The 25,822-nt window shown below is 32.9% G+C and overlaps 3 protein-coding genes across 3 annotated transcripts in view; 2 read left to right on the forward strand and 1 right to left on the reverse strand.

Annotated features, from left to right (window-relative positions):
* The window catches only part of LOC127701048 (A disintegrin and metalloproteinase with thrombospondin motifs 18-like), a 523,205-nt gene that overhangs the window by 217,691 nt on the left and 279,692 nt on the right, over positions 1-25,822 (forward strand). The window lies entirely within an intron of this gene.
* On the reverse strand, positions 10,750-16,945 carry LOC127701095 (ER membrane protein complex subunit 8-like). Its single transcript, XM_052204903.1, has 5 exons — positions 16,712-16,945; positions 13,075-13,151; positions 12,588-12,657; positions 12,065-12,156; positions 10,750-11,346 (listed from the first exon to the last, which is right to left on the reverse strand). The coding sequence occupies exons 1-5, from the start codon at positions 16,913-16,915 to the stop codon at positions 11,190-11,192; spliced, it is 600 nt and encodes a 199-aa protein (XP_052060863.1). The 5' UTR covers positions 16,916-16,945; the 3' UTR covers positions 10,750-11,189.
* Positions 16,987-24,672, forward strand: LOC127701108 (transmembrane protein 42-like). The gene is made up of 4 exons (XM_052204916.1): positions 16,987-17,105; positions 20,695-20,856; positions 21,955-22,101; positions 23,970-24,672. Exons 2-4 carry the CDS (start codon positions 20,704-20,706, stop codon positions 24,111-24,113), a joined length of 444 nt encoding a protein of 147 aa, XP_052060876.1. The 5' UTR covers positions 16,987-17,105; positions 20,695-20,703; the 3' UTR covers positions 24,114-24,672.

Here is a 25,822-nt window from a genome sequence, read left to right on the forward strand (position 1 = left end):
CACTCGTATATAGTTTTTGTCTAGCCTGTGGTATGGGTCCCAGAATGTGAGAGACAGGGATTACAATGTGAAGCAAGCTATTTGTATAAATCTTTATATTTCAGAAGATATAAGATCTGGAGGCTTCATACCTTGTATGCAGATACCTTATGTTACCAAGTTTCTCACCTATTATGAGTAATAGGATAAGTATACTTGGTGTATGGGATCCTTGCAAATCATCTTGTTTTCCAACAGGGTTCATATGACCTTCATTGGTTAATGTCAAGTTTTTGTGGTTTTCTCGGTTACTTTAAACAATAGGTCAACTAGTGTATGGAATGATTGAGAAGTGTACATGTCTGGCAGGGTTCATATGACCTTGACCTCATTTTCATAGTTCATTTGTTTAAAATAAGTTTTTGTCGATTGGTTTGATTCTTATGTACTATAAGCAATAGGACCAATATATTGGGTGTATTGAATGATTGCACTGTGTACATGTCCATCTGTCCGGGTTCATATGTCCTTGACCTCATTACATTGTTCACTGTTAAGTTTATGTGTTAGTCTAGTCTATTTTTCAGGTACTATAAGCAAGATTACCACTATATTTGGTGTATGGAATGATTGTAAGGTGTATATGTCTTTCTAGCATAGTTCATCTAACCTAGATCTTATTTTTATGGATCTATGATAATGTTGAGTGTATGTGATACTTGTAGTAAAACCTTTCATCACACAGACTTTCAATATAAATTCTATCATGATCAGTACTGTTAAAGCAGGCAAGACATTTCAATGTGTGCACTCTTATCACTAAAATCCAACAAGTGTACCTCAAGAAATCATACAGAAACAAATTGCACTTCATATTTTTATACACCAGGCTACAAAGCAGCAGGGGTATATAGTCTCATACACCTGTATGTGATCTTAGATCCCAGATGCTTAATTGGACACTTTATATCACATTGCAACCATATAGTGAGAGAAACTCCCAATTGATTTGATATGTTGCTACAGAAAAATTGAAATTTAATTATCGCAAAATTGATTCATTCCTATTTGTCATTAATTCTTGTTCTCAATATACCCTGTTTAATAATGTCTAAATGTAAGTCAAGACATTAATCAGACTTGACTTTGTCTCTGCAAGGATTTGTACGGAAATACTATAGAAATACTATAGAAATACTACAGAAATACTTAGTCTCTGTTATCTTTTATTTCAAGTTTAATAGGATGGATGCGGTCAACTTTAATAGTCACCAAACCATGTATTATTTGTGAAGAAAATGAGGTTTGGGATAACACCCCTTGAACATTACATGTGATTGAAACAAAACTTAAATATATGCACCAGTATTTATTTTGGGATCACTGAGTAAAAGATCAAGGTCTATAACACTAGAACTTTTCATTGGACCGGAACCAAATTTACAGTCATATAATGAGTGAAAGATTGCTTTTAATTTTGAAATCACTGTGTCAAGGATTAAAGTACTGGCAAAAGTTACAAACAAAGAGATAAAAAATTAGTGCAGGAAAAAAGTTGCCAAATTATAACTCTGGAACGTTACATGAGATTGGAATCAAACTTAAAATATATGGTCACATAAAATGAGTGAAAGATCCCTTATTCATTTTGAGGTAACAGTGTCATTAGTCAATATCTTGTGAAACAAGTGCAGAAAGGGTGTATTCAGATATTAACCTGGCATGGAATTGCAATAAAATATACATACACGTACATGTATATTGAGGAGGGTATTTTTATTGCATTTGAAGTCAATGCTTCTAAGGTAAAGGTCATGTTAAATAAATATTAAAAAAATATTACAGAAAACTGTTTCCCAGATACATGTAATAACCTCATAACCTTGTATAGTAAACTGTTATCACAGAGATATGTCTCGCCTTTTTATACGACCGCAAAAAATTTTTTGTGGTCGTATATTGGTATGACGTTGGCGTCGACGTCGTCGTTGTCTGAAGACACATTAGTTTTCGCACTCTAACTTTAGTTTAAGTGAATGGATCTCAATGAAATTTTACCATAAGGTTCAATACCACAAAAGAAAGGTGGGGATTGATTTTGGGGGTTATGGTACCCACAGTTTAGGAATTAGGGGCCAAAAAGGGGCAAAAAATAAGCATTTTTGTAACTTCCAGACATAACTTGTGTGTAAGTGTATGGATCTCTCTGACATTGTACCACAAGGTTCCATATCACAAAGGGAATGCTGGGATTGATTTTGGGGGTAATTGTGTCCAAATTTTAGGAATTAGGGGCCAAAAAGGGGCAAAAAACAAGCATTTTTCTAGTTTCATGACAATAACTTGTGTGTAAGTGTATGGATCTCTCTGACATTGTATCACAAGGTTCCATATCACAATGGGAATGCTGGGATTGATTTTGGGGGTAATTGCCTCCAAATTTTAGGAATTAGGGGCCAAAAAGGGGAAAAAAACAAGCATTTTTCTAGTTTCATGACAATAACTTGTGTGTAAGTGTATGGATCTTTATGAAATTGTACTACAAGGTTCCATATCACAAAGGAAAAGCTGGAATTGAGTTTGGGGGTAATTGCCCAAAAAGTTTAGGAATAAGGGGCCAAAAAGGGGCCAAAAATAAGCATTTTTCTAGTTTCCAGACAATAACTTGTGTTCAAATGTATGGATCTCTCTGAAATTGTACTGCAAGGTACCATACCACAAAGGAAAGGCTGGGATTGATTTACGGGGTAATTCCCTCAAAATTTTAGTAATTAGGGGCCATAAAAGGGCAAAAAAACAAGCATTTCTCTAGTTTCAGGACAATAACTTGTGTGCAAGTGTATGGATCTTTATGAAATTGTACTGCAAGGTTCCATATCACAAAGAGAAAGCTGGGTTTGAGTTTGGGGGTAATCGCCCCAAATGTTTAGGAATTTGGGGCCAAAAAGGGGCCAAAAAACAAGCATTTTTCTAGTTTCCAGACAATAACTTGTGTTCAAGTGTATGGATCTCTCTGAAATTGTACTGCAAGGTACCATACCACAAAGGGAAAGCTGGGATTGAGTTTGGGGGTGATGAATCATAAGGGGGTTCAAAAAATAGGTTAATTAAAATTTTTTAAGTTCTTAGACCACTTTCATTCTGTGTGAGAAACCTATGCTGTGTCAAATATTTAATTACAATCCAAATTCAGTGCTGTATCAAACTTGAATGTTGTGTCCATACTTGCCCCAACTGTTCAGGGTTCGACCTCTGTGGTCGTATCAAGCTGCGCCCCAGCGGAGCATTTTATTGTAATTTTGATAATGCAAATGTTGAAATTAAAATAGCAATACTTTAACATGTAAGTTATGCAAATATTCAAAGTCTATGAACCATGACTGAAGGTACATGGCTAAACAATCTCCATGGAATGAGATGTGCCAATGCTAATACAACTGCATACCAAATACCATTGACTTATTATAAGTCGTTCCCTTTAAACAAACCTAAACACAAACATTAACTTGTAAACTATGTAAAAGTTTCAAAGTCAATGAACCATGATCAGGGGTGGGGCTATATAATTTCCATGGAAACCATGACTGAGGGGGCGGGGCCAAATATTCTCCATGGAAATTAGATGTGCTAATGCTTATATAACTGAACACCAGTTAACATTGGCCTACCACTAATGGTTCCCCTTGAACTGACCTAATCACAAACTAATACATGTTAACTTAGCAAAATTTTCAAAGTCTATAGACCATGACTAAGGGGGCGGAGCCAAAAATTCTCCATGGAAATGAGATATGCCAATGCTTATACAACTGTATACCAAATATCATTGACCTACCACTAGTGGTTCCCCATAAATGGACCTAATCACAAACGAATACATGTAAACTATGTAAAGTTTCAAAGTCAATAGACCTTGACTGAGGGGGCAGGGCCAAATAATCCCCATGGTAATGAGATGTGCCAATGCTAATACAACTGCATACCAAATATCATTGACCTACCACTAGTGGTTCACCATGAACTAGACCTAATCACAAACTAATACATTGTTGATGTCGCCGACGCCGGAAACAGCATACCTATGTCTCGCTTTTTGACTCCGTCAAGGCGAGACAATAAAAACCAACCAAACAAATATGGTCACATATAATGAGAGGAAGATACAGATTGATTATGAGGTCAATATGTAAAAGAGAGGCGAAAGATACTAGAGGGACATTCAAACTCATAAGTCGAAAATAACCTGACAACTCCATGGCTAAACTAGAGGCTCTAAAGAGCCTGTGTCGCTCACATTGGTCTATGTGCATATTCAACAAAGGACACTCTCCAACATTGTAGACGAGACTAGAATTCATGAGAAAAATCTCTGTTTTAATGATCTTGTATTGCTGATCATTTAGTCTGATTATTTTCTCTCTATCTTTAGTTTTTGCTCAAAACACAAAAGAGGGTAAAAAAATCCTCATTTAAGGGCAATCACTCCTTTAAAGAGTGATAGTCTACTAACTGTATCGGCCAAAATTTGACTTGTTAGTAGATCTTGCCTTGTGTCTATTTATGTATTATAATATTTATCATATATGGTAAAACGCAAAAAAAAGGTAAAAATCGTCATTAAAGGGCAATAACTTCAATAATGAGTCTTTTGACAATTTCCTCCATGTTGTCTTAATTGTAGATCTTGTCTTGCTTATCATTTTTGCTAACTTAAGTTTCAATCTATCTATTATAATAATTTTTATGATACAAGACAACAAGAGGCTCTCAAGAGCCTGAATCGCTCACCTGTAATTTTTTGCTTAAATCTTTCATCAATGATTATTTTTGCTTTTCGATATATATTAATGAGTGGCTTAAAAATGCCATTTAAAAGTTCTTTGTATCTGTCATATTTTCTTCAAAAGCAAAAAAATGCATGTTACCCCTATGTTCGATTTAAGCCATAGTGGCTATGATTCATGACGTACAAGGAAATATAAATACAAGATACTCTGAAACTCTTTCAAGATGAACAAATTGTGAAAAATTGTCTTTAATTGGCAATAACTCCTTAAGGGGTCAATTGACAATTTTGGTCATATAAACTTTTTCGTAGATCTTACTTTGCTGAACATTTTTGCTGTTTACAGTTTATCTTTATCTTAAATAATATTCAAGATAATAACCAAACACTGCAAAATTTTCTTAAAATAACAAATTTGGTGGCAGCAACCCAACAATGGGTTATCATATTCAACTGAAAATTTCAGGGCTGATAGAACTTGACCTAATGAACACTTTTACCCCCCATGTCAGATTTGCTCTAAATGCTTTGGTTTTTGAGATATAAGCCAAAAACTGCATTTTACCCCTATGTTCTATTTTTAGCCATGGCGGCCATGTTATTAGATGAATATCAGTAAATAAAACACAAACTTTATTCTAGATACCCTAAGGATCATTCATCTTAAGTTTGGTTGGAATTGGTTCTGTAGTTTCAGAGGAGAAGATGTTTGAAATAGTTTACACCAGACAGACGAAGACAGACGCCAAGTGATGGCAAAAGCTCACAGTTCCTTTGGAACGATGAGCTAAAAAGACCGACAGACAAACAGTAGTACACAGAACACAACATAGAAAACTAAAGACTGAGCAACACGATCCCAACCAAAAACTGGTGGTAATCTCATGTTCTCCGGAAGAGTAAGCAGATCCTGCTCCACATGTGGCACCCGTCGTGTTGATCATGTTAGTACAAACCCGGTAATAAGTCAAATTCCATAGGTCATATTCAGGAAAAGGGGGGACAGGATTGTAGTTACAACATTAGGAACTGAACAAATCCCTTATCATCTGTGAAACGGATATTCTATAAGGTCATGGTTACTAAAAATAAACTTAATAGCTTGCTGTTCAGTGTGAGCCAAGGCTCTTTGTTGAAGGCTGTACTTTGACCTATAATTGTTTATTTTTTACACATTGTGACTTGAATTGAGATCTGTCCCATTGGCGCTCATACCACATCTTATTTCTATTAAATAAGTTCAGAAACTTTTTTTTCTATGGTAAAATCCTCTGGCACAAATTAGAGTCTACAAATATCATAAATTCTGTTTATTTTATAAATATTAACATATTTGATCCTAGTAATGCATACAGGAAAAAGAAGAATAACTAGAAAGAATTTTAGAACACAGGCAGTGTAACTTGAAATTGAAGTTTACATACGTCATAATGTACACATGTAAACAAAAGTTGTTTGGCTCAAAATAAAATAAATTTGGCTGTTTAATCTTGACTGTAAATCTTTACCATTTTAAATTAATGTGCTGAATTTTGATGGTTTTTGATAATGTAGTTAATAAATGCAAAACTGTTTTCTATCCAAGGTTATACAGGCTGACTAGATAGAATTAATAACAAAAATACTTAAATTACTATTGATTTTAAACATGAAAACGATATTTAATGGATGAACACATCTGTTATCAATGTTTTCTCTTTTACTTAAAACAATAAAAATGTTCCCATACATGTATCATTTAAGGTCAAGAGGCTGTCAAAATTACTGCTGAACAGGTTTTCTTTCCATTAAATGAGTGTCATTGTTAAAGAAATCAAGGGCATACCCCCTAATTGGAAATTGTTATCACATAAAAATGACGTAAAAATTCATTTTTCAACCAATGCAGGACTTTAACTCCTAAACAGCAAAAGTGTAAAATTATTTATGAACTTTACCTAACCTTTTGTCATGAAACAAGATATAATTGTAATGAAAAGGTCAAACAGTTATTGCACTGAATTAAGGTGCTATCCAATCAACCAGAATAATTGTGATATTTATATAAGTCCCATAAGAAAAACAAATGGTTCTCTCAGATCCAGAGGGGTTGTTCTGGGTGTTGAACCCCCTCCCCCTTTTTAGTTTGACGACTCATGCTTTTGTATGGGGACATATGGTTGGAACCCTCCTTTTTTTATATTATTTGCAAGTGTTGGAACCCCCTTTTTAAAAAAATGGCTGGTTCTGCACCTGTTTCCTGTTGTCTTGATTCCTGAGAAAATTAGTTATTAAAAAGAAAGGGGTTAAAAGAAGAAGTGAGGATGCTATGCAGGCAAAAAAAATAATTATTTAAACTGTGTACAAGTTTCTCTTCAACAAATAGGTTCTGATTTTTCAGATAATATACTAACCTTAATTCAAATTTTTAAAGAATATGAAAAAAAAAAAAGAAAGATCCCCACAACCTATTATAGACTGCTGCTTTTTCATTCTTGAATTTTTAAAAGCCTCAATTTTCATCACCATTAATTTTCTTAGCACCATTGTTAAATTAATAGAATTACACAAATGAGACCAAAATGGTGCTTAATGTTAAAGAATGGTTATATTGGTGATACATCCTATTTCCATTTTAACTAATCATGATGTTACCAAAAAATGTATATGTGAATAATAAAAATCTGGTCCAAAATTGTTTCCTGATTCTGAGAAATATGATTAACTCTTTATAAATTTTTCAAGTTATTACAATGTATTTAAATATGAAATTCTAACTTATAAACGTAATATCTCAAACATTTCAATACTGAGTTGAAGAAATGCAAGCCTTAGAAGCTCAATTTGTGTCACCTGCGGTCTCAAAATTATATAATGGTTAAGTCCATGGTTTGATAAGGTAAGCTAAATATGTGCAAGCTAAATGGAATTCTGTATCTAGACACTGCTAGGAGACACACAAATATTATCTAGATAACATAATAATATGCAAACATATCATATGCTCAATTGAATTAGCTTGACTTTCCACAATTGCAGCTATCTGTTTTTAAATACATCAAACATGTCAAATGTCTTGTATAGTTCATGATTTTCAAAAAAACATTTGGATAATTTATCAAACTTTTGTACAACAATATAGAGTTCACACTAGGACATTTATATCGATTTAAACTAGATCGGTTCACTTTAGATCGGTTTAAGGGCTAATGTGAATGCTTTTGATCGATCTTTAATCGGTCTAAACTAACACACCAAAAGAGGTAGTTTAGTTTGAATCGATCTAAAGATAACCGATCTAACTTTAAATGTGAACGCAAAGATCGGTTTAAACTAGTGAGATTGAATCGAAAATAATATATGTGTATGTATAGCGACAAAACTACAAGTGTAATAACATAACACCCCAGTATATATCGGTGGTTCGTTGTTTAACCAATATTTCTCTGTTTAAAAACAGACCTTGTGTACATGCAAGTAAAGACAAACGGACAAAAAGTTGTCTTTGCCGTACCATAAATTTGTGTGTCTTCTTTTCTTCTGTTGTTTTTGTTGTATTTTTTTCAGAACCGGAGCATTTCTTCCTTGCTACAGTTTTTTGTTTCAAAATTAATGAAAACTACAAGAACACAAGTATCAAAATTTGAACTTGTGATTCAAGAGAAACAATAACTTCATCCATTTTTTTTAACAGTGTGTTTCAGTGTACCAACACATAAATTTGATTAATTATTTCTATTTATACACAATGTTTACAGTTTTACAGGTCAATTGCATTTTTAATTGTAGTGTGAAAGCAGTGGTTCAGATTAGATCGATAGAGATCATTATGATTAAAGATAATGTGAACGCTAACTGGTTTTATTTAGATCAATTCAAATTAGATCGATAAAAAAAAATGCTAGTGCGAACTAGGTCTTATATGTTAAATTGACTTAATACAAATACATGACATATGATATGGTTGTAGGTTTGTTTATTTATTCTACATTTATCCTACATTTGACAAATTTGATTTATGTAGACCATATCCTATTGTAAATCTGCTGTAAAGTTCTGTTCAATAATTTGTATATACATTAAAATGATAGGACTTCTAGAAATCTGTAAACTTATTTTGCCTGTCCCTAAATAAATATTGTCAATCAAAAATGAGGAATTATCTCCCTTTGCACTTAATTTGTATGTGCTTTTAATATCAAAAACTGTGGAAAACAGACATCCACTGTATCTGTTCAGCCTTTCCACATACATTTTTAAATTACTAAAAATACAGTGTGAACAAAAACTCTAAATTAGGAAACAGATGAGTCATTGATGAAGGATTCCCATAGAGAGGTTAAACAAGAGTGCACACGCTGAAATGTCTCGCCTTCTTTACTAACCATTGATATTATGTTTATAGTCCTAAATATAAAGCTTTACTACAACTATCACATACACTTAAAATGATCCAAGAAAATGAGGTCAAGGTCATATAAACCAAACAAGAAATACATGTACACCTTACAATCATTCAATACACTAAATATAGTTGACCTATTGTTTATAGTTTCTAAGATACAGACTTAACCAAGAAAACTAAACATTGACCAATGAACCAATAAAATGAGGTCAAGGTCAGATGAACAATGCCAGGCAGACATGTAATACAGCTTGCAATCCTTCCATACAACAAATATAGTTGACCCTATTGCTTATAGTATTAGAAAAACAGGCCAAAACACAAAAACTTAACACTGAGCAATGAACCGTGAAAATGAGGTCAAGGTCAAATAAAACCTGCAAGACTGACAGGTATATCATAAAATATTTCCATACACCAAATATAGATGACCTATTGCATAAAGTATTAGAAAAAAAGACCAAAACTCAAAAACTTAACTTTGACCACTGAACCATGAAAATGAGGTCAAGGTCAGAAGACACCTGCCAGCTAGACATGTACACCTTACAATCATTCCATACACCAAATATAGTAGACCTATGGCATACAGTATAAGAAAAACAGACCAAAACACAAAAACTTAACTATAACCACTGAACCATGAAAATGAGGTCAAGGTCAGATGACACCTGCCAGTTGGACATGTACACCTTACAGTCCTTCCATACACCGAATATACTAGACCTATTGCTTATAGTATCTGAGATATGGACTTGACCACCAAAACTTAACCTTGTTCATTGATCCATGAAATAAGGTCGAGGTCAAGTGAAAACTGTGTGACGGGCATGAGGACCTTGCAAGGTACGCACATACCAAATATAGTTGAACTATTGCATATAGTATTAGAAAAATAGACCAAAACTCAAAAACTTAACTTTGACCACTGAACCATGAAAATGAGGTCAAGGTCAGATGACACCTGCCCGCTAGACATGTACACCTTACAATCATTCCATACACCAAATATAGTAGACCTATGGCATACAGTATAAGAAAAACAGACCAAAACACAAAAACTTAACTATAACCACTGAACCATTAAAATGAGGTCAAGGTCAGATGACACCTGCCAGTTGGACATGTACACCTTACAGTCCTTCCATACACCGAATATACTAGACCTATTGCTTATAGTATCTGAGATATGGACTTGACCACCAAAACTTAACCTTGTTCATTGATCCATGAAATGAGATCGAGGTCAAGTGAAAACTGTCTGACGGGCATGAGGACCTTGCAAGGTACGCACATACCAAATATAGTTATCCTATTACTTATAATAAGAGAGAATCTAACATTACAAAAAATCTTAAGTTTTTTTTCAAGTAGTCATTGAACCATGAAAATGAGGTCAAGGACATTGGACATGTGACTGACGGAAACTTCGTAACATGAGGCATCCATATACAAAGTATGAAGCATCCAGACCTCCCACCTTCTAAAATATAAAGCTTTTAAGAAGTTAGCTAACGCCGCCGCCGCCGTAGCCGCCGCCGCCAGATCACTATCCCTATGTCGAGCTTTCTGCGACAAAAGTCGCAGGCTCGACAAAAACATATCAATATACCTGTACATTTCTTTCATTTATTTGAACATTAAAACAATGTAAATAGACCTGCTAATTAATTCGTTTTCAATGAACTTTTAACAATCTACGATTCTTTTTTACCTATCACGATAAAATGTGAAAATCTTCCTGAACAATATTTATTCTTCTTGTTTTTAAAGTAGTACAAGCTGAAAAAATTGCATGGTTTATAAGGTAGTTTTGTGCATTATAATATTCCTAATTGAATCTATAAATACTACTATGCAAAAAAAATTTGGATAATCAGAATCTTATATAAATGAGTAATTTCATCTTAGATGTCTTATCTTAAGTAAATGTATGAAGACTTTCAAAACAAACACAGAATAATTAGTGATGAGGCACAAATAACAAACATGTCCGTTTCACAAATGAAATTACAACATAGACTATCTAATCTATAAGTATCATGTCGATCGGTCCAGATATTCTGCTATTTGTAAATTTCTCCAGTCTTTAGATAGATCATCAAAATGGTTATCAAAGTCAACTAACTGTCTGTAGGAATCCGGTGTAGATAATAACATTCTGCTTAACTCTAGTGTTTCTTCATCTGTTGTCGGTCTACAATGGATACATAATTATGTTACTTCTTGTACAAGTGTGTAAACTTCATTTGAATAATCGTATAGTTTTCACCTACCTCATTTTTGTGAAAGAGTTTCTTTTAGATACCTAAATAGATATCTCAATCTTTCCATAACTTTAATTCTACATACAGCCAATATCATCTTTGATAGATAATTGATTTATGACTTCATCCAATTGCAATTTACAAAATTTCATTCTTGCCAGCACCCTTTTAACAGTATCACCAGAAGTTTTATAATTTGGATTTTTTTTCATTTTGTTTGTTTACACATCTAAATTTTGTATGTGTTTGTAGCCATATAACATGTAGTTAAACACATTAATATTACTTTAGATATCAATAAACATATGATTTCAAAATGGAACTATACAACTATACAACTGCAATTTTAACTGTTTCTTAAATCTTTGAAGAGTTGGAGAATTTAAGATGTGAGCCCCCTTCTGAATCATCAAATTGGTTTATGTCAAGAGACATGTCTAATTGTTTTTAATTGATAAGATGAAGGACTTCCCGTTACGAATTTCCTTGGAGTTCGGTATTTTTATTATTTTACTTTTAATGTCAAGAGACATGTTAATTGTTCATCAGTAGCAATACTATAAGGAAACTAAACTAATGACACAGTCACACAATGAACACCTGAATTAACATTTGTCCAATTGTATGAAAATTTCAGTATTTCTATACCTTTTATCAGTTTTGCACCAATTTGTTTCTTTAAACGTGTATATATTGTAAGCCTCTGACACTGCTAGCGGAGATACTTTATTATTATCAACCTGAAAAACAAAATCTTACATTGAAACAATTCATAGTATTACATCTTGGACATTATCACATAATTCCCAAATTTATCCAACATTAATATCTTTTTCTAAACTAAGACGCATCATTTGTATATGCGATAATATATTGGGAAAAGTTTCATGCTAAAGTTTACATCTATTTGTATCCACTTAATTTTTAGAGTCTGTTCTTGCACTAAAAAATGTGTTGCCTTGTAGAACATTTTTTTCATATTGTTTCTAATTGTCAAGACATAATTGACAAACTAAAATATTTCATTTTTCTTTTCAAAAATCATAATTCAATATTCAAAGTCCTACATTCTTTATCAAATAATTGAAATCCTTTTACTAACAAATGATCGATAAATACTCACTATAAAAATACAAGTCCTTTTACTAACAAATGATCGATAAATACTCACTATAAAAATACAAGTATCAGGGTTATTGTCGTAGATTCTTTTTCCTATTATTTTTGCTGCATTATTTAATCTGAAAGTTGAATAAAGTTATATTTTAAATTTCTAAGTAAATTTTCCACACAATAAAAGTAAATATATCAAATAGGTTATTTATAATATAGCAGGTATTTTCCGTGTTTAGAGTAGCCTTTTATAAAAGCATATACTTTTTGTGATCCCAAAAATATTTCAAAGTTGGTTACCATGATTACTAGATACTTTTGTAAACAGGAAGTCATGAGTTTGACTTTATGAACAGACAAAGTGCCCTGTTTGATAGAAAATTGTATCACATGAACAAAAATTTAAACTTCAAATATTTTATTGCGTTCATAATCATGATAATTGCATTTATTGATTAACAGGCCATTAAAAATTTTCCAATGAACGAAAGGAGCTCCTGTATTACTGAGATATCACTTTAGTTTACCAAGAAATCCACACTTACACATTATCATCAAGGTTTTCATTGGCTTGATAATATCCTGCTATCACACATCCTATACTCTTACTGTAGGCTTCAATCTGAATATACAAAATTAAACTAAGGTTAGATAACAAACTATGTTGCAGTGGCGGATCCAGAACTTTTCATAAGGGGTGCCCGCTGACTGACCTAAAGGGGGGGGGGGGCTCCAGTCATGCTTCAGTGATTCCCTATATAATCAACCAAATTTTTCCCAGGATAGGGGGGCCCCCCCTGGATCTGCCTATGTGTTGTGTATTTGCATACCAACTAGCATTCATGACGAGAATAGACAGCTCAGCTTACAGTATTTTTTATTTAATTTAAGCATTTTTTGGGTAATATAGATGTTTCTCTACTGAGCTGCATACTGAGCTGCAGTGAGGTAATACCAGAAAAAAAACTATAGATATTAACTCTCTAACATGTTCTAGCCAATGCTAATCTTGGGGACATTACTGAAAAGTTGTATCAACAAAAAGACAGTCATTTCCCTTTAACATTGTTATTTTTTCAATGCATAAATTTTAATTAGGCCAATATGTCTAAAATGTTGTGTCCACGAGGATGAATCCATGAATAGTGTCACATTAAACTTTAATGAACTTTTTATAGATTAACTGAAGTATTGTATTTGTCTTTAAATGCCTGATAAAAATTATGAAAACATATTGAAGTTATACTTTTAAAAATGACAAGAACAGTGGGTTATAAATTAAACATGTATATGACAGCAACTCAGTAGTTTCAGAGAAGATTTTTCAAAATCTTGCCTATCAGGATCAAAGGATGATATTCATTCAATTTGATATTAATTTTGGAAATTTTATTGACAAACTATAGTTATTGTGACTGCATATTGATCAATGTCAGCTGAATGAATATGAATGTCGAAGTCTCATTTTAAAGAATATGCTTGGTTATTCTTTAAATGAGGTTTATATCTGTGTTTTGGAGTATTTTGGGTAAATCTATCATGTCTATGTATGGACTTAATCCCTTTAAGGATTTTCTTATGCCATTGGCAAGAACTATATTGATCTAGAAAGTAGTTGTCCTTCATGATTTTTTCATTGTTTTTTTTTGTATTCAAATTACAAAAAGAGGCACAGATTAGACGATGACGACGACGACGACGACGATGATGATGATGATGATGGATGGCTGCTTAACGTCCAGCAGCAAATTAATATGTATATTCATAACCACGATAATGAGAACATATTAATGTAATATGAATATTAACCCTGCTTTATACCAGGCCGTGACGGATTTTTAACATGCTAGTTCACAAGGTAACAGTCTGCAGGAAGACATGTATAGAGTTCGCGAAAACTTATTTTGACCCGTCGGTCATGGGACCGACAAAGCATGATTATTTGTCAGTCCTACAAAATCTGTCAATTTTATCCTGAAATAAAATTAATAACATATTTTATGTAAAAATAACTTTATTAATATTAGTTTTATTCTTTGCACCCACAGGCAAATCAACAATGAAGGACCAGTTCAGGTCTTCTGATTGTTCTTATTTAAAGTCATCTTCACTATCCATTTCATCATCTGAATCATTTTCTCGGCTGTTACAGTATTTGTTTGCTCCATTGTAGGGTTCAATCTCGGATTGTTTGCCAGGGATGGCTCTACGAACAAATTTAGTTGGCCACGTGTAGATCGCTGCTTTGGTTTGTTTATAATAAATCTGTAAACCAGTACCGGAAATTTACAGCGGGTACATCTGATAACCGATGTAAACACTTATTGGAAACAGTTGTGGTACATCTAATAACCCATGTAAAAAAGTGCCGAAATTTGCACTACAACGGCCGTTTTTACATCGGTCATCGGGACCGGCACTAGCCTTCAAAATACTAGTCCGAGCCTTATTTTGACCGACAGGACCGACCATTTTCGCGAACTCTGCATGTCACTTTAACCCGGAAACACTGTTCTGACTCCGAGCGGCCAGTCTTTGCTCTTACTCCTTTATGCCGCATGCTTAGCAGAGAAGCAGCTTACACCAATTTTAAAGTCTTTGGTTTGACCATCTGGCACTTGAGGCGAACACGCTACCAACAAGGTGGTATCACAGATTAGAAGGACAAAATTATAGTTTTGACAAAATGAATCTATAACCATCTTTTAAGGTTTTTTTTATAATTTTCCCCTATTCTAAAAGGCTGTAAAAGGCAACTGCTCGAGGTAAGACAGTTGGAAAAAATTTCCCTGAATATACTTTATTGAGTTTTTTTGGAGTTCTCAAGAAATCATTGCACCCCATTAACTGATTATATACAGGGCTCACACTACTTCTGAATCATAGGGAGAAGTGACTTCTCTTTTTGAAACTGATAGGGAGAAGTGGTGAGATTTGAAAGAGAAGTGCTCCTTCGCGAGATGCGCTACAATGTTTTGATTTTACTATAGTATAAAGGGTCATATGTAAATAATGTTCTTTTTATATTGTTTAATTCATATCTGAGTATACAATTAAATTAACAGTTCAAATTCAAAGTTGTTTAAGTTTAGGTTCTTGTGAGAACTACCAACTAAATATCTAGCACTAAAAAGAATTTTTTTTATGTCAAAAAGGTCAAGAAGTTATAAAATATGAATTACAATTCAATTAAAAACTTGTTTATCATGTTTATAAGATTCAGTGTTTCTCATCAAAAGATATACAAAGTTAAGCTGGGCCATAATATATTGATATTATTGGTTAAGCAACTTTATTCAATATTTTGAAACAATCCATATAAATTATATGGAATAATATACATTAATCAATTAGATCTAACCAAAAGTCTGTTAATGCGTGTGGAATGTGTAATTTTTCCTTTTGGGATCAATATTCTTCAGTCAGCTGTTCCATTCATGCGTCCGTAGTTATTATTGTAAAAATACGGATTTCCGTCATAGCTGGACCGGTTCCGATCCGTAGTTAGATAATGGTTAATGGCGGACGAAGAAAATTTACAAAAATAAACGATGTTTGACAAGCTATTGGAAAGGAATATGAAGTTTTTAATGCAATAAATGGATTAAACATTTACTGGAGGCAACTTTTATCACTTTCAAATGAAGTAACAACTTATTTTGCTGCCGAAAGTTAGATTGATGTACGCTCTCTGAGTAACAAGTACCGGTAGTGCATGCAGTGATTAAAAGTTGTCTTTTTATTAAATAACCTGCTACACACTGTAAATTCAATGCTTAAACCTCGTTTCTTAAGAAAATGAATCATTTATGTCTGAATTTCTTTAATAATCAATAAATTGAAAATGTCCGATGATGAAAGCGACTGAAAGCGAGTATCATCAACAACAGGGCGACTTGTTTTCGCTTTTTAGGGTCGGGCAAAGCGAAGTGACGGATGGGAAAGCGACTTCTTCGCCCTAGTCGCCTGGTAGCGTGAGCCCTGATATATGAAATGTAAGAATGTGAATAATATATTCAAGCGATAAAATATTTATCCAGATTTAACCCTGAAACACTAGAAGTCCAGTGACTTTAAAATCATGAACGATTAATTAAATCCTTAAGTTGGTCACATTAACCGACAGCAATGTAACCAAAGAGATTCCCAAGAGTAAAATGTCTAATATAAACAGATGAACACCTGCAACAAAGCAGCCTCCAGCATCGGTGCTATACTCAAAGACAAATGAAACAGTGGAATACAGTCAACAAATCGTATGTTTTTGTGATCTTTGTGTTTTGGTTCTTCAGCTAGAAGTACACCATTGACAGCACAATGTGGATATTTAGCTGCATGAAGTAAAATCTTGCAGTAAGCTGTGCTTGTTAAAAATAAATCCGCCATGCTGGATGGCTTTCAGTTGTCTCTTTATTTAACGTAAATTACCACGATGTTACTAGAAAGTTCCGAACGGTTTTAAAAATGTCAGCGCCCAGTGTCCACCCACTTATTTATTAATTTGGTAAAAAAGACAGTTATTCACAAATTATCAATGTTTATAAAATGTTTTAATGCAGCTGCAAGACCTGCAAGTGTAAGTTGTGAAAGCGGACGAAGTACACATTTGTATAATACTAATACTTCTGATAAAAAAATTATATAGACAATAGACAATATTTATTACTATTAGCACAAATACATTTACATTAAATGGTTATGGCATTCAGTATGGAGACAATAAACTGATAATAATTAAATTGACTATAATTAAATTAATTTAGAGTGACAGTGGCATTCTCACGAAAAAAAGAGACTATAGATATGTGTGTATCGACAGTTAATACAGTATTAATGTTCATGAACGGGTGCAGATCGTTTCATAACCTGGTCGTTTCGTAACTAGTCGATTCACAACTAGCTAGTTCATTTTTTAACTGAAACGTTTCGTAACCTTATAACAATATTCAATAACATGTAGGTTATGGAAATAATGTTGAATAAATATTTCGTTTAAAAATAATAAATAGACTTATTGATGTATATATCCAAAGGTAAACTAAAAAGGTACATGTATCAGCGTGTTAGGTCCCGCTACATATAAGTACGCATATTCTCATTCAGGGATAAATATACTCAAAACCAGATGTCATGTAGTACATTGTTAAGGAGATGTGCTTTTGTTTGCTGCTTCTGCTGCTCCGGCCAACTAAGACTTTGTTTCCTGTTTAAACCAGGTTTTTTTCAGATGAAAAATCAGGCCTTTATGCCAGTATAAACATGAAAACAAAGGACAACATAGTGAAGTTAATGTTCTAAAGGAAGACGATTAACAACAACAAAAAACGCCGGTCCCCAGCCCGCGTGAAAAGGAGGAATGTTATTCAATAATTGCATGTAATAGTAAGAAAAAAAAGTAGAAAATATTTTTTTTTTTCAGATCATAAGCCATTTTTTTAATCCTCTTCTTAACCACTTTACACCTAATTACTTTTTATCACCTGTCAATAGCTGTCATAAAACCATTAAGCGTAATCACCAATTAGCCAAGAATTTAAAATTTTAAAAATTATTATTATTAGATTCACAGTTTGATCATTTTTAAGTATAAATAACACGAACAAAACTCAAGAAATTTATTTTGGCTTCAATATATAGACAATTTTGGGAGATAAACACTTCCAGAGACAAAACTAATAGAGACACACTTTATAACCATATATAATTACACGAGGTACGAAACGTCTCGGTTACAAATCAACCTAGTTACGAATCGACCAGGTAAGAAACGACCAGGTTACGAAACGACTAGCATTCTCATGAACATAAAAAACAAAAAATAAGGATACATATTAAAAAAAAATATAAATTACACAGATGTTCTCAATAAAAGACAATCATTAATAAACTTTATAGTGATTTTTATAATGACTGGCAAACTGCTATTTAAAAGTGTGGTCATATGCCTCAGTGTTATAGCTGAATGCAATTTTATAAAATTGAAATTAAAATTAGTATTAATATTTTGTATATACATGATATAGGTATCCCTCAATATATATAAATGATAATAAGACTGGTTACCTTGTGGACTAACATGTTAAAAACAGGCTCCAGCTCAGCATGTTGATCTACATGTATTAGTTCAAATAGTGGTTCATCATTGGTTATATAGATCTCGTAGGTACTTGGGGACTGGACAATTTTTTTTGGCCCTTCCCCTTTTTTCCAAAATCCGTTATTTTTTCGTTTTCTATTAATTTCAATTATTTTCGCGTTTTTCTGTATTATAAGAACATAGATCTTCTTATATCTATATAGATATACTACAAATAACTTGTATTTGCTGTTTACTATCCACGGCGGTCACTGATATATAGAATTTATGACCGCTGTTGATAGTAAACATGGACTTGATAGTAAATAACAAATACAAGTTATTAGTAGTATATTTATGTTCTTATAATTGTCCTGTCCCCAAGTACCTATGATAGATCAATATCAAATTAACATGTTCTTGTCAAAATATGCATGATTGTTGTATTTGCCACAGAACGTTATACATCAACCAGGGACAGTCTATACTAGTTGTCCCTGCATCAACCCATAATCATCCTCATCAAAGTTCATATCAGTTTGAGGACTATTTTGAGGCTCTGCCCAATAGGTCATGGTCCAGGGTATCGGGTCTGTTCGCGCCCAATACACGTTCGCACACTACACTTTGGCACCCCACACGTTCGCCTCCTGAGTCAGTTCTCACCCTACACGTTCGCACCTTTTTTTTAATTCAAAAACCTGATGAATTGTTTGATGCTTTTTAGATGTTTATATCAAAATATTGTTCATAATTAAAATTTCGGGAATTGTTTTTAAATTGATTTGATGATTAATTATTATATGTTAATTATGTATGATTACTGTTAATATGGTTTTTATGCAGCTAAACTTGGTGTTATTGTTATGTGTTTGAAAATCGTAATTGTTGTTTTAACTAGCTTTGATGTGAATTCTGCATATAGTTAGTATGTATTTAGCTTGGTATGATAAAAACAATGAAGATTCAAAATGTTATTGTTGTTGAGTTTAATAGCGGTTTGGTATCTTAACATTAAAATAATATTCAACACAAAAAACCTTTTTAGAAATTTTTTTTTATTTTGAAACAATGAAAAAAAAAATTTGTAGCAACACACTAACCAAAACACGTTTAAAAAAATATTCAACACAAAAAACGTCACTTTATTTTGAAACAATGGGAAACAAATATTATTTATAGCAATACACTATAAACCAAAACACGATTAAAAAATATTTAACACTAAAAACGTCACTTTATTTTGAAATAATGAAAAAAAAAACTATTTATAGCAATACAATAACCAAAACACGATTAAAAAATTATTTTAAAAACACAAAAATCTATTTTAAAAAGTCACTTCATTTTGAAACAATGAACAAAAAAAATATTTATAGCAATACACTAACCAAAAAAACGATTGAAAAATTATTAAACACAAAAAACAATAAAAAGGGTGCAAACGTGAAGGGTGCGAACGTGTAGGGGGCGAACCTGAATGGGAGCAAACGTGTTTTTGGGCGAACGGACCCGGATTCATGGTCCAGCGACTTTGAATAATTTAGCAATGTTGCTGTCTATCAGATTGTTTTTTTTATGAGTTTTCTGCTGACAGGCAAGACATATCTCTGTGTCAACAGTTTATTATTATAAAGTTCCAAATCTAAAAATGGATAACAGGCATTGTTTTTGTGTAAATATATATCTAAATCTATAACCTTTCAGAATGTCAAATGAATGTACATGAATTCAGTTGATGATAATTATTGGTGTTAAATGCCATGTTAACATTTGTTGTTAACTGTTCACTCCCTTATGAAAGTTTATTTAAAAAAAAAGGTAAAAGAAGGTTTGAATCTGTAGCTTGAAGTTCAAGGTTATGAGCTCTATACTTAATCTTTCAGGTTTTTCAAGCAACTGTCAAGACGATGAGCAACATTAATTACATTGTTGGTTGGATATATTGGTTATGTCCTTGTAGTTTTAAAGAGTTTTCTCATCTATTTGACATACTCTAGAGATTCCTTTCCACTCCTCTTGATATGAAGAATTCATGGTACAATGTATTGAAACAGTTATCATGGTTATAACCATTTTTTATTTGTAGTGAAGAAAAATGCAATGGTTGAGGCAGAGCCATGGTTTGACGTTAGCTGTGATGGCAGGAGTTATGGCTTCCTTAGGATCAACGTTTGCTAAGTTGGCTATGAGTGGAGATATCGTACTGTCTTATTGTCTACTCTTAGTAGGAAATCACAAGTGTCAACAGGTAAGCTGTTAAACATGAAGTCCATCACAATCTTTACCATCCATCTTCACTATCCAGAACTGGATACGGATATTGATGAATTGTTATAAGAGAATTTATAGGATGTTCAGTAAAGGTTACCTGGAGAATATAAAGTAGATGGCAATCTCATTTTTAGCCAATGATAACATGAGGGTAGGTATGCCCTTTACTGTCAGACGTCAAACGGTCATTTTTCGGCTACCACTAGCGTCAAATTGGTTAAATTTAAAATTTTACTGTGATTCGTCACAATATCCTTATCGTGCTTCATTAGAGTTCTCAAATAATTACCGTTACTGTTATTTTTGGAATAAAATTAACGTGATTCGTCAAAATCAGTCGAGTTTTTTATCGTCTTAAAGAAAGTGTACATTTTATCGTCATGCACAAAAAATTACCGTTAACGTCATTTGGCAAGATTTTTTACCATTATTTGTCATGAAGGTGCCCCCATTACGACCCTCTAACATGGGATGGACTAACAAATGCTAAAAATGGTCTTTATCAATATAATGTAAGTTCCACTGTAAATTCAGAAATAAATGTTTTATTTTAGATTTTAAAAACAATTTGGGTCATCAGAAACTACATTTGATTGATCTTTTAGTAAATTATGTAATTAGTATGTTCACGTTGATATGGGTCCATGTTGTAGATTTTCTGATATTCCTTATATAAAGACTTGTTAACTGTTGCTTATAGAGTACTGCAGTTCTTTTCACCACAATTCCTATGAGAAATTTAATTATAACTGCATGAGGATCAATTTTACCTGCAAGTTTATTTATTATTTAATTCGAAAAGTGAGGATATTGGTTGCATGTACATGTGTACCTGTAGTCATGGTAGCGGCACTGTGGGACTTTTTAAAGTTTTAATTTTTTTTAAAAGAAAACAACATATTTAAGCATGATTAGGTATTCAAAATTTTGTATCTAAGTGATGTTCTCATAATATTTGTACATCAGGTTTTTTCATATTCTTACAAGATATATCTATTATACATATACAACATGTACAAGTGATTATTTTCATGTATGGTATTTGTTGTGTAATGGTGTGTACTCTAATTTTCAGATTAGTGTGTACATACAAGTGATGTGTTTCCTAATGATATTTGTATGTAATGGAGTGATGTGGACCTTCTTCACTAGATCTTTACAGTACTGTTCATCATCAGTGGAGGCTACTGTAACTAATACAGCTTCTAATTTCTTGTTCACAGTAAGTAAAATATATATGATATGTCAATCATCTGAAATTTGGTATCCACGGCTTGTAAATTACATTTAGGCAGTACTATCATGATCACAGACCAATGAGATTTTTATTGTCCATGAAATTATACTTTTATGAAAAGTGAAAACAATTATTAAAGACAATTAAACACTCTATTATAGAGCAATAATGTTAAAAGGAATTCAAGAAAGAAGAAAACACATATTATTCTCTGAAACTGCTTTGACAGCATTAACCAACATTGTCAGGAATAATTTATAGACAGATTTTGTCTCTCCTTGACGGAGTCCAAAAAAATTGAAAAATATTATCTAGGTTTTTATGCCCCCGCCGTAGCGGTGGGGGCATTAAGTTTTACCCTTGTCCGTCTGTACGTACGTACGTACTTCCCAAAATTGGTTTCCGTTCTCTAACTTGAGTTTGCCTCAACCAAATGTTATGAAACTTATACACAATGCTTATTACCACAAAATATTATCTAGGTTTTTATGCCCCCGCCGTAGCGGTGGGGGCATTAAGTTTTACCCTTGTCCGTCCGTACGTCCCAAAATTGGTTTCCGTTCTCTAACTTGAGTTTGCCTCAACCAAATGTTATGAAACTTATACACAATGCTTATTACCACAAAACACAGATCAAGTTTGAATTTTGGTGGCGTCACTTTAACCGTTCTAGAGTTATGCCCCTTTATAAATGGAAAAATTACAAAATTTTTAGTTTCTGTTCTCTAACTTAAGTTTGCCTCAACCAAATGTTATGAAACTTATACACAAGGCTAATTACCACAAAACACAGATCGACTTTGAATTTTGGTGGCGTCACGTTTACCGTTCTAGAGTTATGCCCCTTTATAAATGGAAAAATTGCAAAATTTTTAGTTTCCGTACTCTAGCTTAAGTTTGCCTCAACCAAATATTATGAAACTTATATACAATGCTTATTATCACAAAACACAGATCAAGTTTGAATTTTTGTGGCGGCACTTTAACCGTTCTAGAGTTATGCCCCTTTATAAATGGAAAAATTGCAAAATTTTTAGTTTCTGTTCTCTAACTTAAGTTTGCCTCAACCAAATGTTATGAAACTTATACACAATGCTTATTACCACAAAACACAGATCAAGTTTGAATCTTGGTGGCGTCACTTTAACCGTTCTAGAGTTATGCCCCTTTATAAATGGAAAAAATTGCAAAATTTTTATTTTCTTCTAAATATCAAGTTATTTTTAAAATTGGAGTTATCTTCCTTTGTCCATGATTATAGTTTAATCAAATACAATCAATGCTTTATACAATGCAATGTTTAATTTTGACTTCCACTGATAAAACACAGATCAAGTTGAATTTGGGTAGTGTCACTTTAACCATTATTGAGTTATGCCCCTTTATAAATAGAAAAATTGCTGAATTTTTAGTTTCTGTTCTCTACTTAAGTTAGCCTCAACCAAATGTTATGAGACTTACACACAAAACTCAGATCAAGTTCAAATTTGGGTAGTGTCACTTTTACTGTTCTTCAGTTATGTCCCTTTATAACTATATGATATGCAAGCGGGGGCATAATCTGTATCCATATGTGGACACTATCCACATTTATTTTAAAATCTGTTACATCTATATCTAATAATTCTTCAAATATTTTAGAGGTAAGTGTATACCAACAATAAATACCTTCCATTTCTAATGATGTTTTATTAATGTTAAAATTCCTGAATTTAAGGATTACTCCCCTTTGTATTTATTCTACAAAAGTACATAAGAATTTGAACTTTAATAAATGAATCAATGGGAAATCTTTTACAGCAATATAACAGAGGAAATACCATTTTACTAACAATATTTCATTTCTTTTACAGGCATTTGTAGGTCTGTTGTTATTTGATGAAACTTTGTCATTACGATGGTGGTTTGGATCTGTACTTATCCTGTTAGGACTGATCCTGATAAATAGAGGAAATCTAAAGGATGAACAAAGGAAAGCAGATAAAAAAACAGAGTAGTCAAATAATGTTTCATGATTGTTACCAATAACAAGAAACAGGAGATTAGTCTGTCGTCTGCAATAAGATCACTAGATAGATGACCTCATGATCAAAAGCTAATGATTTGCAGTTCCTGATGTCCAGATGACAGGATTGAAATGAAAACTTGGGACCCTGATACATCGTTATTATTAACATGATTATGATATTACACATGCAGAGTAATAATTGGTATTGAATTAAATGGCAGATAAATTACGGAACTAATTTCAGTGTAAATTTATAATTATTAAATCAAACAGATTTTAAAACAATGATTTGAATATTTTATGAGCAAGTGTCCATTAGTGAAGTTGTAAGCTTATTCTGTCATTGATGAACTTGTGTTGTGTTAAGGTATACTGCATATTCTTTTATTGGAACAAAAAGCTAAAAGTTTAAACAGACTTTGCCTTAATCCTAAAGAAAAAGTGCCATCACTTGACATTTATCTTTATCATCCTCATTTGCATCTTTTACCAGTTAAGATAATGTACAGAAATTTCTTTAACAAATAGAATTTGTGTAGCCATTCATATTTTTATTTCCAGTGACCTTTTTGACCACTGAACATAGCAGATGGTTACTAAATACAATACTGTATTTCAAAAGTCCTATTTACATTATGGGGATTTTATTTGCTTTATTAGTGTGGACCGATACCAAAGGGGCAATCAGAAATCATAAGTTGAAGAAAAACAGACCACACAATGGGCAAAAGAAACAACATTCCGCACAAGTAAAACCAAAGACTGAGCAACAGAAACCTCACTAAAACTAACGGTGAACTAAAGTGCTCCTGAAGGGTCAACAGTTCCTAAAGCAACATAAACCGCAACAATACGGGTGGGGGGGGGGGGGGGGAAGAGATTAAACTATGGTGCTTCTGAAGGGTAAGCAGTAACTGGAGTAATAGAAACCCCAACAAAACTGGGGTGGGGTGGGGGGGAGTGAACTATGGTGCTCCATAAGGATCAGCAGTTCCTGCTAACATTATGCAATTCACTTTTATTCCTTTTTATAAGAAAGTTGAATAGCAGCTTGTAACAGTCAATATTTCTTCGTCATGTTGAATTTCCATACATTTATATAATTACCCTCTCAATGACCTCATGGCTACGTGTTTTCCTCTAGTGTTGAAGGTCAAGTGTTTGCTTTACCTGCTGGGTCAAACCAGAATAGACTGTAAAATTAGTATTTGCTGCTCCTTCGCTTAACATGTGACATTAATGGAGAAAAATCAAAGACTTGTTTGTTAGGATAACATGTCTGGGTGAGATGACAGGTCTTCCTGTTACCTTAAAAATAAACATGTAACTAGCACAGTAAAATCTGGCTTAACATGTCAGTCCAGTATAAAGTAGGGTTTGTATTACAATAACATGTTTTCATCCACAATATTATTACTGTGGATTCAGTTTTTTTTCGGTGTGCCTAGTTTTTGTGGATTTAGGAAAAATTATATTGTTGTGGATACTTGATTTCGTGGTTTTGCCAAAGTCTACATGCAAGCCTAAAGAAAATTTGTTCTTCGCTGAACTTTTAAACTTGTGGATCACCTGTACCAACGAAAATCAACAAACATTGGCATCCCACAAATAATAATGATTCCACAGTAATTGGATTACCTTATGTGTTGTAGAGAAGAAGAAAAACTACCACAAGCTATCTACCTATCTCATGTACAC

This window comes from Mytilus californianus, unplaced genomic scaffold (assembly GCF_021869535.1).
Source record: "Mytilus californianus isolate M0D057914Y unplaced genomic scaffold, xbMytCali1.0.p SCAF_5, whole genome shotgun sequence".
Classification (NCBI taxonomy): Eukaryota; Metazoa; Mollusca; class Bivalvia; order Mytilida; family Mytilidae; genus Mytilus; species Mytilus californianus.

What these genes read in the sequence shown, in the direction of transcription:
- LOC127701095 (XM_052204903.1), bottom strand. Translation starts at nt 16,915, where the DNA reads ATGGCGGATTTATTTTTAACAAGCACAGCTTACTGCAAGATTTTACTT. An exon ending in GAAAACCTTGATGATAATGT is followed by an intron (nt 12,658 to 13,074) that starts GTAAGTGTGGAT and finishes TTCAACTTTCAG; the next exon opens with ATTAAATAATGCAGCAAAAA. An exon ending in TGGTGCAAAACTGATAAAAG is followed by an intron (nt 11,347 to 12,064) that starts GTATAGAAATAC and finishes TATCCATTGTAG; the next exon opens with ACCGACAACAGATGAAGAAA.
- LOC127701108 (XM_052204916.1), top strand. Translation starts at nt 20,704, where the DNA reads ATGCAATGGTTGAGGCAGAGCCATGGTTTGACGTTAGCTGTGATGGCA. An exon ending in GAAATCACAAGTGTCAACAG is followed by an intron (nt 20,857 to 21,954) that starts GTAAGCTGTTAA and finishes TCTAATTTTCAG; the next exon opens with ATTAGTGTGTACATACAAGT. An exon ending in CTTCTAATTTCTTGTTCACA is followed by an intron (nt 22,102 to 23,969) that starts GTAAGTAAAATA and finishes TTTCTTTTACAG; the next exon opens with GCATTTGTAGGTCTGTTGTT.